The sequence below is a fragment of the Dermacentor silvarum genome, chromosome 11, assembly GCF_013339745.2.
Source record: "Dermacentor silvarum isolate Dsil-2018 chromosome 11, BIME_Dsil_1.4, whole genome shotgun sequence".
Lineage (NCBI taxonomy): Eukaryota > Metazoa > Arthropoda > Arachnida > Ixodida > Ixodidae > Dermacentor > Dermacentor silvarum.
In genome coordinates, this window is record NC_051164.1 from 49,792,214 (window position 1) to 49,804,609 (window position 12,396).

The 12,396-nt window shown below is 47.5% G+C and overlaps 1 protein-coding gene across 3 annotated transcripts in view; it reads left to right on the top strand.

The window, feature by feature from the left end:
- Positions 1-12,396, top strand: part of LOC119433353 (E3 ubiquitin-protein ligase Rnf220) — a 65,203-nt gene that overhangs the window by 46,121 nt on the left and 6,686 nt on the right. For 2 of the 3 annotated variants that reach the window (XM_037700510.2, XM_037700511.2), the window contains exons 8-9: positions 8,097-8,185; positions 11,698-11,722. In XM_037700510.2, the coding sequence (XP_037556438.1) occupies positions 8,097-8,185; positions 11,698-11,722 (114 nt within the window). The remainder of the gene's footprint in view (positions 1-8,096; positions 8,186-11,697; positions 11,723-12,396) is intronic. The other variant, XM_037700512.2, reaches the window with a different exon arrangement.

A 12,396-nucleotide genomic window follows, 5' to 3' on the forward strand; every position in this document is an offset into this window, starting at 1 on the left:
TTTAGTTGCGAATGCTGTTAGCTCTGTACAGTGCTTTTTCAGGGGGTTAATAACAATGCATGTATACAACAACAGTAGCACCAACGATCATGCCAACTCAAAATGGTATGTCATATCTGCTTGGATAACGACGTACATCAGAAAAATAAAGACGGTAAGCATCAAGAAAAGCCATGACAACAGCAGCGAGGCAAACAATGTAAAAATTGAAATGAAGAATCTTTCAAGCACAAGTACTAAGGGTTATGACCAAGAAAAAGAATAACAGTGGTACCAAGAATCAATGCATAATTGCATTTCTTATTTAAACGAGCTAGAATGCCATAATACTATTGATATAAATGCGCTGACTGATGTGAATGATACAGCAGCATAAAATAGTGAGTTCCACTCGTAATTTTAAGGGTGAAAAACTTGAATTTAGACAGTCGGTGCGGCCATAGGATGCCTGCACTGACTGTCTACAGTCAAGTTGGCCGCACTCACTGTCTAAAGTCAAGTTCTTGGCATTGTGTTTTTGGCAGCGGCAGTGTGTAGAGGTATCATTTTGATGAACCTCAAAACAACCTGTCCAACTGATACAGACATTATGAAGGATAATGTAGATATAGTTCAGCCTGTCATGTTTAGTTCTAGGTTGTAAGGAAAGATCAACTCTTACCAGGAGCTGAGAAGAGGAGTCAGAGTGACATTTGTTCAAGATGAACCTTGGAGTAAGACGATGGCGTTCTTTATTTTAGAGCTGTTGGTTCCTGTGTACAGATCTCAGGCAATGTTGGCGTACTCGGCAATTGGTCTAACTAGTGTTTTGGAAGTGAAGAAATTTATTCTGGCTTGGGTGAGAATGTATTCGAGTCTGAGGCTCGAAAACATTCTGTTATCCTTAGAGTGTGCATAATCTATATAGTAATTTCATTGAACATTTGGAGTAAATTACAGACCTTGGTACTTGTCCTTGAAAGATTCTTTTTATCAACTTTTTTCATTTTTTTATTAATATATTTTTAGTTCATAATTTTCTATGCTGTAGGAGTAGTCTACGAAGGTATTGTTTTTCGAAGCAGTCAAGAACTAGTCTTAATGGGATTTAGCTCCATTTGCCAGTCATCATGCCATTTCTTGATCCTCTGCAAGTTACAGCTTGGCACGGCTTGGTCATTATTTGCTTCTATGTTATATAGAATGCAATCATTTAAACAGGTTGATTGGCACGTCCGTGTCGTTTGGGAAATCATTAATCAATAGAAGCAACAGATGGGTGCTGCAAACACTATCCTGAGGTACCCCAGGTGATACAAATGAAAACCAAGGCTTTTTACCTCTCTACCTGGACACACTTACTGCTCACAAGCATGAAAAGAAAAAGAAAACCGTGTGTTAGACCACCATTCTTAAATATGAATTTCATTTTTATGGAAAGTTTTTGTGATAAACCTTATGAAATACCTTATCTAACCTTATTAAGATCCATGGATAAATAAAACAGACTAGCCAAAATGTTCAAATAAAAGGAATAAAATTTGGCAATTTAGGGTTCTTATGAGCCCTTTGTTTACAGTTAATAGCAAGGACTGTTTGGTTAAGCATGGGTAAAGATGGTGCAGTGTGCAGTCAGAGTAGCACATGACCTGCTTATTATAAGATTGGCGCGTCGTTTCAATATGCAATGATTCCAGCAGTTACTGTGTTGGTAATAATTTTTCTGTAGCGATAATGGGCGCCAAGTCCCTGTCTATGGAATGGCCTGTTTACTCAAGGCTCAGCTCGCTTATGATTGCTGTTATGACACCAATAATTTTACCATCTTTCTCTTGCGTCACGTGTGGAGCAAAATTGATTTATTATAATAATGCATTGGAAACAAAGTTTCCTTTCACGATCTTGTATTGACGCCACTCCAGGTGATTTTTGACGTTTACAAGTTTGCCAGTGTAGGCTGCATCGCATTGTTTGTGCGAGACTTTGCACTGAACACCAGAGCAGTTAAATTTTTCGAGGGGGTCCTTCACACCCACCATGTGAACGTATTGAACGTGTGACTTGCTGGAAGGGACTGGTGCCACCCAAATGTTGTAATCATTAAACATTCTGTCCGAAGCTGCGTTCCCACCGCGTGCATAGGAGATGGCAGTGCTCTTGTGTTTCTTTGGCAACGCTTGGCAGGTGGGCGCTGAGGCATGGCATTCTTTCTCCCTTAGCAGTTGACACTGGCTGCCGTTAGTGGCGAGGTCCAGAGATCAACTCTGCCTTACGCCTATAAGGCTCGAACAAAGGTGGAAAGCACGGTCAGATAGTGATGAGGCAACCAAGAATTTCTAGTCCTCGGCGGGTATACAAATAAACAAATTGAGGTATATTTCGAGGGGGTCGAGAGGCTCCCTCCTATTTTTTTTTCTTTGCATCTATGAAGAAAAGGTTACCTTAGACGAAGTGCTAGTGCGGATCCTCGTAAAAAAGATAAATTTAGTTAACCATCTGTGTTAAGCTGTAGCATAAAGAGAGCTCCAGTAACTGTTCAGAACGAGAGGCTTACGTGGTTCCAGGTGTTATAACAGCTTCAATCAATTCGGGGAAAATTAATGCCTGGCCCCCTACAGTAAGATATGAGCATGATGCAAACTATGGTCCATAAAGCTCCAAGGGCTTGAAACTACTTGCACTAGTGCATCTGGAGGCCTGCGTGCCTCCAATGTAAACGACGCGCATTTTTTCAGCAGAGCCTTAATCTACAGTGCTTTGATGCGGCCCTCGGCATCGAATACGGCAAAGTCAATATTATCGCGAATCAGTTATGGAGCCATACCACCTCTTACATCATGATCACTTCTACCAGGGAGCTCCTGATTTGCAGTACAGACGTTCGAATCTCCTCGATTTATTTTACAGTGAATTGAAAAGAAAAAGTACCACCTGACATTTCACTGGACGCCACAACCAGCTAGCATGTATCGGCATGTGACGTTCCCACTCACAACCCTTCAGTAGCATATGTGTATGCCCAGTATTTTGAGCTTGCTTATGATTGGTGTATTGACACCAATAATGCTAGATAATTTTTCTTTTGAATCACTTATAGAGCGAAATTGATTTCTAATGAATACAAGTCGACCAATTTTTCGGATAAGGCAAATGAAGTTTCTGCTGCCGTTATGTGAATATCTCGTGAATGAACTTCCTAAACCCTTCTCCGTGTCTGTGGCGTAGGTCATTCTTGCTGATACTATCACCAGTGAGCTTGTTCTCAATGCCCCTACAGAACAAAGTTAACCAATGTTTAATAAACAATGAACATGTCGAAATATAACCAAACGGTTTTCAGTATACTTTAGCATTTTCTTTTTCGCGTGGATTGCAGCATTTTGCGCACTTTAAGGTTGGCATGTACGCCGCAGTAATTGGTGCTTGAATGTCGATGAGGTGTGTGTTCTCTTTCACGTCGGCGCCCTCCCCGGGCACACTAGTAAATCGGCACTCGCAGACGTCAGTGAAACGCGCACGCCGGCTCCGAAGTGTGGACAAAATAAATAAAAAAACAAGGAAGAGGCCAAGAGGCCGTCCTCGGGAGTCTCGCGTGGCGTGCAGCCTAGCGCGGTTAGCGCCGCGTCCCTTGTCGAGTGCACCACCCGGAAGGAAGCCACTTTGTAACGGCGCCCCGGGGCAACCGACCGAAGCGTCCTTCCGGTCTCCCTCGCCGCTGGGGCAAATGTTTGGCGAATCTGTCCCTAAACTGCGACATTTAGAGGGCGGCACTCACGCACGCAAGCGCAGAATCGTTCGCTGTGTGTGTGCGTGTCACCTTGCCTTTGTGTGCACAAGCAAGCGGCAGTGCATTGTAGTGGTGACGGCGCCCGGAGAGCAGCCGTGGACGACAGCCAGCGAGATCTCTCTCTCCCGCCGTAGCTCAGTTTCTTTTCTTCTCTTCTGCTTCGGGAGAAGGAAAGGGGGGGGGGGGGGGGGGGGGGGAGGCGGCACTTTCATGTAAAGGCTAGCTCCTTAACCCGAGGGGGGGAAGAAAGGTGGAAGTGGGCGCTGGGGATTTAAACTGTTTCGACAGATAGCGCAGACGCGGTGCGCGCGAGGTGTATACTCGGTGCCCCGTGCCTCTCACTCTTGCTTCTTCGCCCTTTCTTTTTTTTTTTCTTTGTCTCGAGCATTTTCTTCGATTTATCGATGCACAACAAACGGGGCTCTTTAATGCGCGTTGAGAGTTTTCTTCCCCATTTTTTTTTCTCTTTCTTGATGCGTTTTACGCAGGATAACAAAACGATTATAACTCCGCCATCGCGTGGGAAACCCGTGATTTCTTGTTCTCCGACCACCTTCTCGACCTCTCGGTCCGCGACGATAGATCGCCGAGCGTTTAACCCATTGCGCCACAAACGCATTTGCAGAGAGCTACACAGACGCGCCTTATATATCTAACACTCCTCCGTGTACCCGCGCTCTTGCTCGGGGCGGTGCCGCCGCCTACGAGCAGAAAAGAGAAGTACTGCATTATGACACTAACGCGCACCGACAGTGAACGCTTCGGTGGTCTCAGCACTACGACGCCTCGATGCCAGCATTCGAAGGGACGCTGGCATCAAGAAGCACTACCAACGCCACCTAGGTGGCGTTCACCGTACTCAGCACAGCGGAGCGTGGCCTCCGTAATTAGCTCTGAAAATGTTTCTGAAGTTGATCGCGGAGGCTGCAATTACGACGCGCTGTACGCGCTGATTTGACTCGGTGACGATTCAGTTACGTGCTTTGTCTTGCGCGTTGTATTAGTGTGTCAGTTACGTGCTTCGTCTTTCGCGTTGTGCTAGCGTGTGCAGCGTAGTGCTCTCTCTCTCCCTCTCTCTCTCTCTCTTTGTTCATCCTGCGTGATTGTGCCGCTTTAAATGTTTTGTTAATTCCGCTTGAGCGAGAGAAAAAAAAAAAAAGGACAACCGAGGATTGTAGAACTGTGGGGCGCATCAGCCAATCAAGAGCAAGTAGAAGGGCTCCCTCCATTGTACCGTAAAAGGCGTTTACACGCTTTTGGGGCGTATCTTTTTAACCTCAACATTGTAGTCGTCATCTGTCTCAATTGCTTGCCTTTCCTCTCTTAAACGCTGCTCCCCACCTCTTCCAGGGTCGCGAACGGCATGCGCGTTTATCAGCGTGACAGAGCATTTTCGGCATGAAAGTCACAATCAGATCGTTGTTTTGGCACGTAAAACCCCATAATTAGTAGCGAGCGCAGAATTTTCAAAAACTGAATCTGAAGCAACACGGGTTGTTACTGTGGGACAGATTTACGTAACCCCGAACTGCCTTTAGAGCGCTGTCCGCCGCAGATCGGGTGACGCCGACTTCAGCGGAAGCTTCACGGAAGGATAAGTACCGTACAATGGGCGATTGCGTATACTCCGAAACATGCATCGGGCATTCGTTACCGGCTGGCTGACAAGCTAACGGCTCGCGCCCGTTCGCAGCAGTCGAGCTCAGTTTGAACCGGTCTCAAGGTCTCAACAGCCGCGGCCAAAAGAAAGGCCCTGGAGGGTGCGAAACGTCGGGTGTCGTTCAAGGCGGGCGTGAATCCAAACACGCGCATGCGCTGCTTACTGTGACGTAGTGTTGGCGGCTGTGAACTTACGTGGGCTTTTAATGCTAAGGGCGCACCTGTCTCGACCATCGAGTACTTGACAATGAGTGAGCACTCCCTACGCATCGTAAATTCGTGAAACGTGGGCTCCCTTTTGTCATCGTCGATCGCCTTTACATTTCATTTCGTTCGATGCTGAGAGCGGAGCGTTCTGCGCCGTAGTGGAAGTCAGCCTCGTTTGTTTTCGTATTTGTTTTCGATAAGAGGGGACGGGACTGTCACCAGCGCGTTCCTTGTCCACTTCGGGTCAAACACCTTCAAGATACACGGCCAACACCGCTTCCGGTAGTGACCGGTCGCGCGGTGCTGCCGAGGACTTCCGGTGTCGGTGTCCCGCCTACCGGAGTGTGGCCTTAACTGCTTCTGTGTCGTGTGCACATGTGTGAGTGGGCGCCCACGGAGGGTGATGTTTTCGAGGGGTTGGTTGTCGACTGAAGTGTCCCGACCTGCTGCGTGGCACTTGTTGCGATCGCTTTACTCTCTCCCCCATCCCTTCTTTCATCTCCCTCCTACAAACCGTGTTATTCTTTGTTCACTCCGTGCCTTAACTTTTGTTGTCTTGTCCGATAACTTTTGTGAACGTATTCCAACCGCATCTGCAGGTTCCCAGAACGAGCCCGAAGTGAGGCAATGTGTTGGTGTAATAAGTCGTCCGCCAGCAGTGAACGAAATAAAGAAAAACACTTGAGTTGGGAATATTGCGTACAACGCCGCCTTCGGTACGCGGCACATATTCGGGGACTCGTATTTTAAAAAAGAATAATAAAAGGGAGAGACCATATTCTGGGGTTTTACGTGCCAAAACCAGGGTATGATTGTGAGGCACGCGGTAGTGGGGGAGGGGGGGGGGGGGGGGGGGCTCCGGACCAATTTTCACCACCTGGGCTGGGAGACGGGCGTTTTTGCATTTCGCATTTTGCGTCGAAATACCGAAGCCAGACTTCATCACGCACCCTCAGGCTTAGCAGTGCATCGCCAAAGCCACCACACCACCACGGTAGGTGACAAGTACATGTATTCCGACTCAGGCGGCGCTCCCAGAGTTCGTAGTGATCGGGCGTCTTCAGTAACGATGCGAGCTTGCCTTGCGGGCGTTTTGGTACGTTATGCCTTGTTGGACTTCATAGTTTATGCGGATGTCGCCTCTGAGTTGGACTATAGTTAAATAATAATTCGCTTATAACGCATATCGATCGCCGAACAGACCTTGAACCGGACTGGTGCTGCTTTGATCGCACAGCGCGAACGCGCGGTCACATGACCGCGCTTCGCGCAGTACGCGCAGTGCCGTTACAGCGAGCCCGACCGTGCATCGAAGCAAACCTGCGCAGGCGCAGTGATTCTTGGAGTTGTGGCTTCGTGTCGTCTGCCGTGCGTCACCGCAACGCAGGCCTAAACGATGTATCAGACGACATGGAGCTACGCTTTGATTGGCAGCAGAACGTTAGGTGTGATAGATATGGTATCATCTCTTGATCAGTTAGTCATTTTTGTTGCGATAACAGTTATGCATATACTCCAAGCGAAATTTCGCCGTCGGCGTCCTTTGAGGTTCCGTATATAGTCTAAAGTGCGATAAGATCGAGCCCCGCGCGCCGTATGCTATGGGTGCGAGGGAAGCGTGCGAGGGGGAGCCGAGAAGGATGGTGGCTTGATGCTCACCGTCCTCCTGCGGGTCACGTGATCAAGCGCGCGCAAAGGGGGGGAGTGCGCGCTAATCTGATAAAGCGCGCGTCTCCGAGTCTGCTCCTGTAGCCCGGCGTGTCTGCGTATAGCTGTCCGTGTGGCCGAGCGCCATTTATTGGAGGTAATCTGCGGTGGGTGAAAAAAAAAAAAAACTCCGCCCCCACGGCCCCTTCCGTCGCGCGAAAGGCCGTGGGGGTATGGGAGGGAGGGTGGGGCGACGCTGTGCGGCGGTACCAAATGCGTATCTTACAACCGGGCGCAAGGGGAACTGGCGAGTCAGTCTCGCACGCGGAAGAAGGAAAGCGGGAAGGCAGCGCGGGAGGGAGGGGGGGGGGGGCGCAACTTCTACTCTGCCAACAACTGCGCTCGTACTTTGCCCGCGGCTGTGGCGGTCGCCCGCACCGCCTGTTATCTCCACACGGCTCTGACCTTTGTATGCGCCGTGCATGCGCCGCTCAGTTTCCGTTGAAGCGATAGACCGCGCGAACCTTCGCCCACTGCGGCGGCTGCGCTTGCTGCCAACGTTTTGACAGTCGTTGTCTGCGGTCATTCAGTGTGCTCTATTCATGTTTGCTTGTGCGCGCTGACACCACGCTTGTTAATTCCGTTAGTAAGCGAATGTGTCCGAGTATATGCAGCCGATAAAACTACTATCCCTACTCCGAATAGCTCTCTGCTAATTTGCTATCGCAATTGATGCTTCGCCTTTCGGGCGAAACTGCGTCATTTTTTTTCTTCTGGTCCCTCATAGGTTGGCTCCTCATTTTCTCTCCGCTTGCAGTGCTGCTGGTGCCACCTTTCGGTCGAGCGTCTCACCACGGAGGGACGAAGGCGGCGACAACCCGTCGATTCAAAGCCCGGAAGCCCCCGGTAAGCACGACGTTGTCGTGGCGAATAAACGATACCTGTAGCCGAAAGATTCGTTTCCCGAGTGTTTCGGTAAAAGGGGGAGTATTTAGAAGAAGTTTAGCTCGGGGGCCAACTTCGGTTTCCCGCTATTCGAGCGCTTGTGAAACGCAGAAATGCCCTTATTTAGAGAACCGCTGATCCGATTTGAATGAATGTTGTCGCATTTTGTAGCGGAAGCAAAAATCCGAAATATTGTAGCGAGCAGAATTTCGTTTCAGTGCTTCGAATTCCTTGCAACAGTTGCCAAACATTTGTAAATAAATAAAAAATAAAGAATGGCGTTTTACAACTTTAGACGTGTGTTTTAGTTCGCAGGTTACGCGCAATTGTTGTATTGTTAACAAGAATTCTGTCACTCATATGCACAAATTAGCATATACAGTTAAACCTGGATATAACGAACTTGACAAATTCCCGAAAAACTTCGTTATAAAGAGGATTTTGTTATGTGCAGGTTCGGCACGAAAATTCGAAAAAGAAACGCTTACCGTATTTACTAGATTCTAACGCGTCCTCGATTGTAACGCGCACCCGTTTTCCGTTTTCGTCGAAGCACTCATCCTTGGAATGTCACACCAGGTACTGGATGCGTGGACGCGTGTCGTTTCGCACAAGCGCGAGGCATCGGAAACCAAGAGCGAGCGTCACGATGGCGTCATAGCGTCGTATAGTTTTACAGTAGAACCCCGCTGTTAAGTTCCCGCGTGCTGCGTTTTCTCGGCTGGTACGTCGTTTTCGGCCGGTCCCGGCACAGCTACCATAGAACCCAATGCATTGGTAACCCCGCTGTTGCGTCGCAACTGTGGGACCGTTCCCGCATCATACGTTGCGAACTGTCACCCCGCGCCGGCCCGAGCGGCCATTTTGACTTTTCATGTCGCTTGGCTTTGTGGCTTGACGATGGCATTGGCCGCCCAAAGTGCCGGGGGCGACAACTATGACGTATTTTCGGTTTCCGCCAGCAAAAATATGGTCCTCGAGATCTGTATTTGCTATCCAAAGATGGTGTCTATGACGCGTTGTGGCCCTAAAATTGGTTTTGGTTCATAGACGTTCCGTATAAAGTCCAAGGGCGTCGCCGCGCGCCGTATGCTGTATGTGCGAGTGAAAAAATGTCGCAGCTTCGCCCAAAAAAGCGAAGCATCAATTGAGGGATAGCGGGCGGCGTTGTACTGTACTCTGGCATCAACTGCGAACTGCGCGGCGGCGCGCGGGCCGTATCTTGAAAGCGATCTGCGTTGGGGCAGAGTCTAGGCAGTGTAGGTGCGTCGGCGGCTCGTAGAGGCTATGCTCTTAGTTTTGTGCGTGCTGTGTGTTCTCGGCGCTCAGTTTGCGTTGAAGCGATAGACAACAGCACGAAGGTCACTTCGCTCGCTTCTGCAGCGGCGCTTCCACACGCCGACGTTTGACAGCGCGTGTCCGCGCTCATCGCGTGGGATGTGTCACAGCGTCTGCCAGCGCGTCGGCAACATCAACTGGAAAAGGAGAGTGCCGGCTTGGCGGGCTAGGCCAGCTGCAGCAAGCGGCAGGATCAGGTTTGAATGAAGGGAGGGGGAAAGGTCACGCCCGCGGCGCCAAGATCGCCAGGTCGAGGGATGCAGGCCCGCCTCGCACACGTGCGCTCGCTTCGCATTCCGTCGCGGCGAAGGTGCTTCCGGTTGCTGCTGGCGCAAAAATGACAAAATTTGGGGCGAAATCTCTAGGTTGTTGGCGGGGAAAATTCCTTATTTCGAAGGGGTCTCCCGCTGCCACTTCGTTACGTAGGGGTCTCAAATACATGTGCTTCTATGGAGTAACTGCAGGGAATGGAAAAACTTCGTTATATCCAGGAATTCGTTATATGGAGGTTCGTTCAAAGCAGTGTATAGCGTTTCAATTTTTTCCCCAAAAAATGCTGTTTTCGGCATTGTGATGGCTTTTTTGTTATTGTTGCTGTGTTAAAGCTACCCTGCAGTCTTTCTTTCTTTCTTTCTTTCCTTTCTTTCTTTCTTTCATTCACAATTATCTGTAAACAAGTTGCGTTGGTGTCGCTTTGCCGCACAGCCAGGTTGCGCGAGGTAAAGCATCCTTCGAAGGGGCCACGATCTTGTGCACGATATTTTTTTTTTTTTTCTCTCTCTCTTCTTTCTTTATCATCTTTTTTCACGGAACCGGGCGCGAACGCCTTCAAGTTAGGTCAGTCTTGCTTGGACCTGCTGATTCGCTGTTGTTTCGTGTCGAACTTTGGAGTATCAATGTGGCTTTTTAGATGGCCGGTAGATGAGACATTCGGTGGGTCTTGCTGCCTATTCTAAATGCACTCAATTTCTCCGGAATCGAGATCGTTTGAAATTTTAAGGGCGCACTAAAAGGCTTTCTGAACACATTAAAAAAAAAACATTCCGATCTGTAGACAATGCTGCTGTCAACATGCGAGTCAAATAATATTCCACTCATACAACAGGGAGCATAGAGTGTCAAGCAGTGTACGAATTGTAATTTGTTTGATTCAATCAAATGTGAATCAAACAGTGGCAGAAGCAGCATTGAATCGGATACTGAATATTTTCTGCATAGTTCTCGCATAATGAACAGCCTCTTTCACTATTAATTTAAGACAATGGTCTCGTCCTTGTGTTCAGTACATTGGCTAGTTTCTGTCGTTACAGTGCGTGTTACGAAATTGAAAGCATGAATGGATCATTGGGTGCAAATAAGCAGTCTGTTTACACACTCTGGACGCTTTCGAGCACACAGGCATGTACGTTATCAAAATAAAGATTTAACGGTAATGTTATAAGCCCTTTAGCATCTGCATATACGTTCGAGACTAAGCTGGAAATGTGCGTCAACTGCAGCAGTGGCAGTGCAAGAACACAGTTCTCTAGTCACCATGTGTCTCCATCAGTTATCATTAATCTGAATATTTGAACAAAGCTTGACTTTACTAGGTATTGAATCGATAAATTTAATTGCAATAATTAGTTTTCCCTGGACAATATGGCCTTTTCGTTGTTGTTATTGGCCCTTGTAGACACCTTGTGATCAACATCAAGGTCATTGAAATCGGAGCTCACAAAATGTTTTTTTTTTTTTTTAATGTTTGCACCGTTAAAAAATACCTTATTGCCATGTATGCCATGTTACAAAACAAGAGATGTGAACAACACTAACAGTTGATAAGATGTGTTGCGTCATCTGCCCTATAAAAACAAACCTTGCTATAAAATACATAAAATACCATACAGACGTTTCACATTCACGAATTACCTCAGGCACGGCACCTAAAGGGCAAAGATGAATGCACACCAACTTGACCAGCCTTCAGCTTCAATAATCGGTATTTTGCAAGTGGAGGCTGAATCATGAATACTAATTAGTCAGATGAAAAAGCTTATTTTCTTTTGATTACGAACTCTGTTTTGTCGTGAGCCCTCCATTCGTGAGCTTGTAACATTCTTGGTTCTTCTTTCTTTTTTTTCATGACTGACTAGCAGTGGAGAAGCCTACGTCAGATGGGTGAGTGGTGCATTATTCATTAATGAAGCCTATAAAATGATGCATGGAATTTAACTTTATGGGGTGGGGCGGGGGGGGGGGGGGTAAGTAAACGAGGTTCTGATCTTTTGTTGTTAATTAATGGGTCTCCTCAGACTTGTAGTCAATTTTGAACTAGTTCACTCGGCCACCTAGTTGAAGCTGTAGTTATTCCACACTCTCTGTAATAGTTTAGAAGAATTATGCATCATCACCATTGATTACTAATATGCCCCTAAGTGCTCCAGTCAAAACCATTGCATAAGTGGGGAGAGAGCAAGCTAGAAAAACACAATTGAACAAGCAGATGAAATTATTGACAATATTACAATCAATTAGATAATTACATGAGCAATAAGCAGAAAAATAAAAGGAAAAGGGAAAAAATGGAAAGTCAGAATATCCAAGTGTGAAGAATACTGTACTCTATACTAGTGTGCAGCTATTTTTAGATGGGAGGGGGGATTCACGAAAATGCGACACGCATACTAGAGTCGAGTACGAAAGCCAAACTGGAATGGGTGGTGTTTGAAACATGCCCTTTACATTTAAAGCTACTCTTAAATGCGTTGAAAGGGAGTGGAGCTTTTTGGTCATGCGGGCGTCTTCCCCCGTGGTTGTGAGGGAAATTCACTCTTCAGGCTTACAGGATCCAG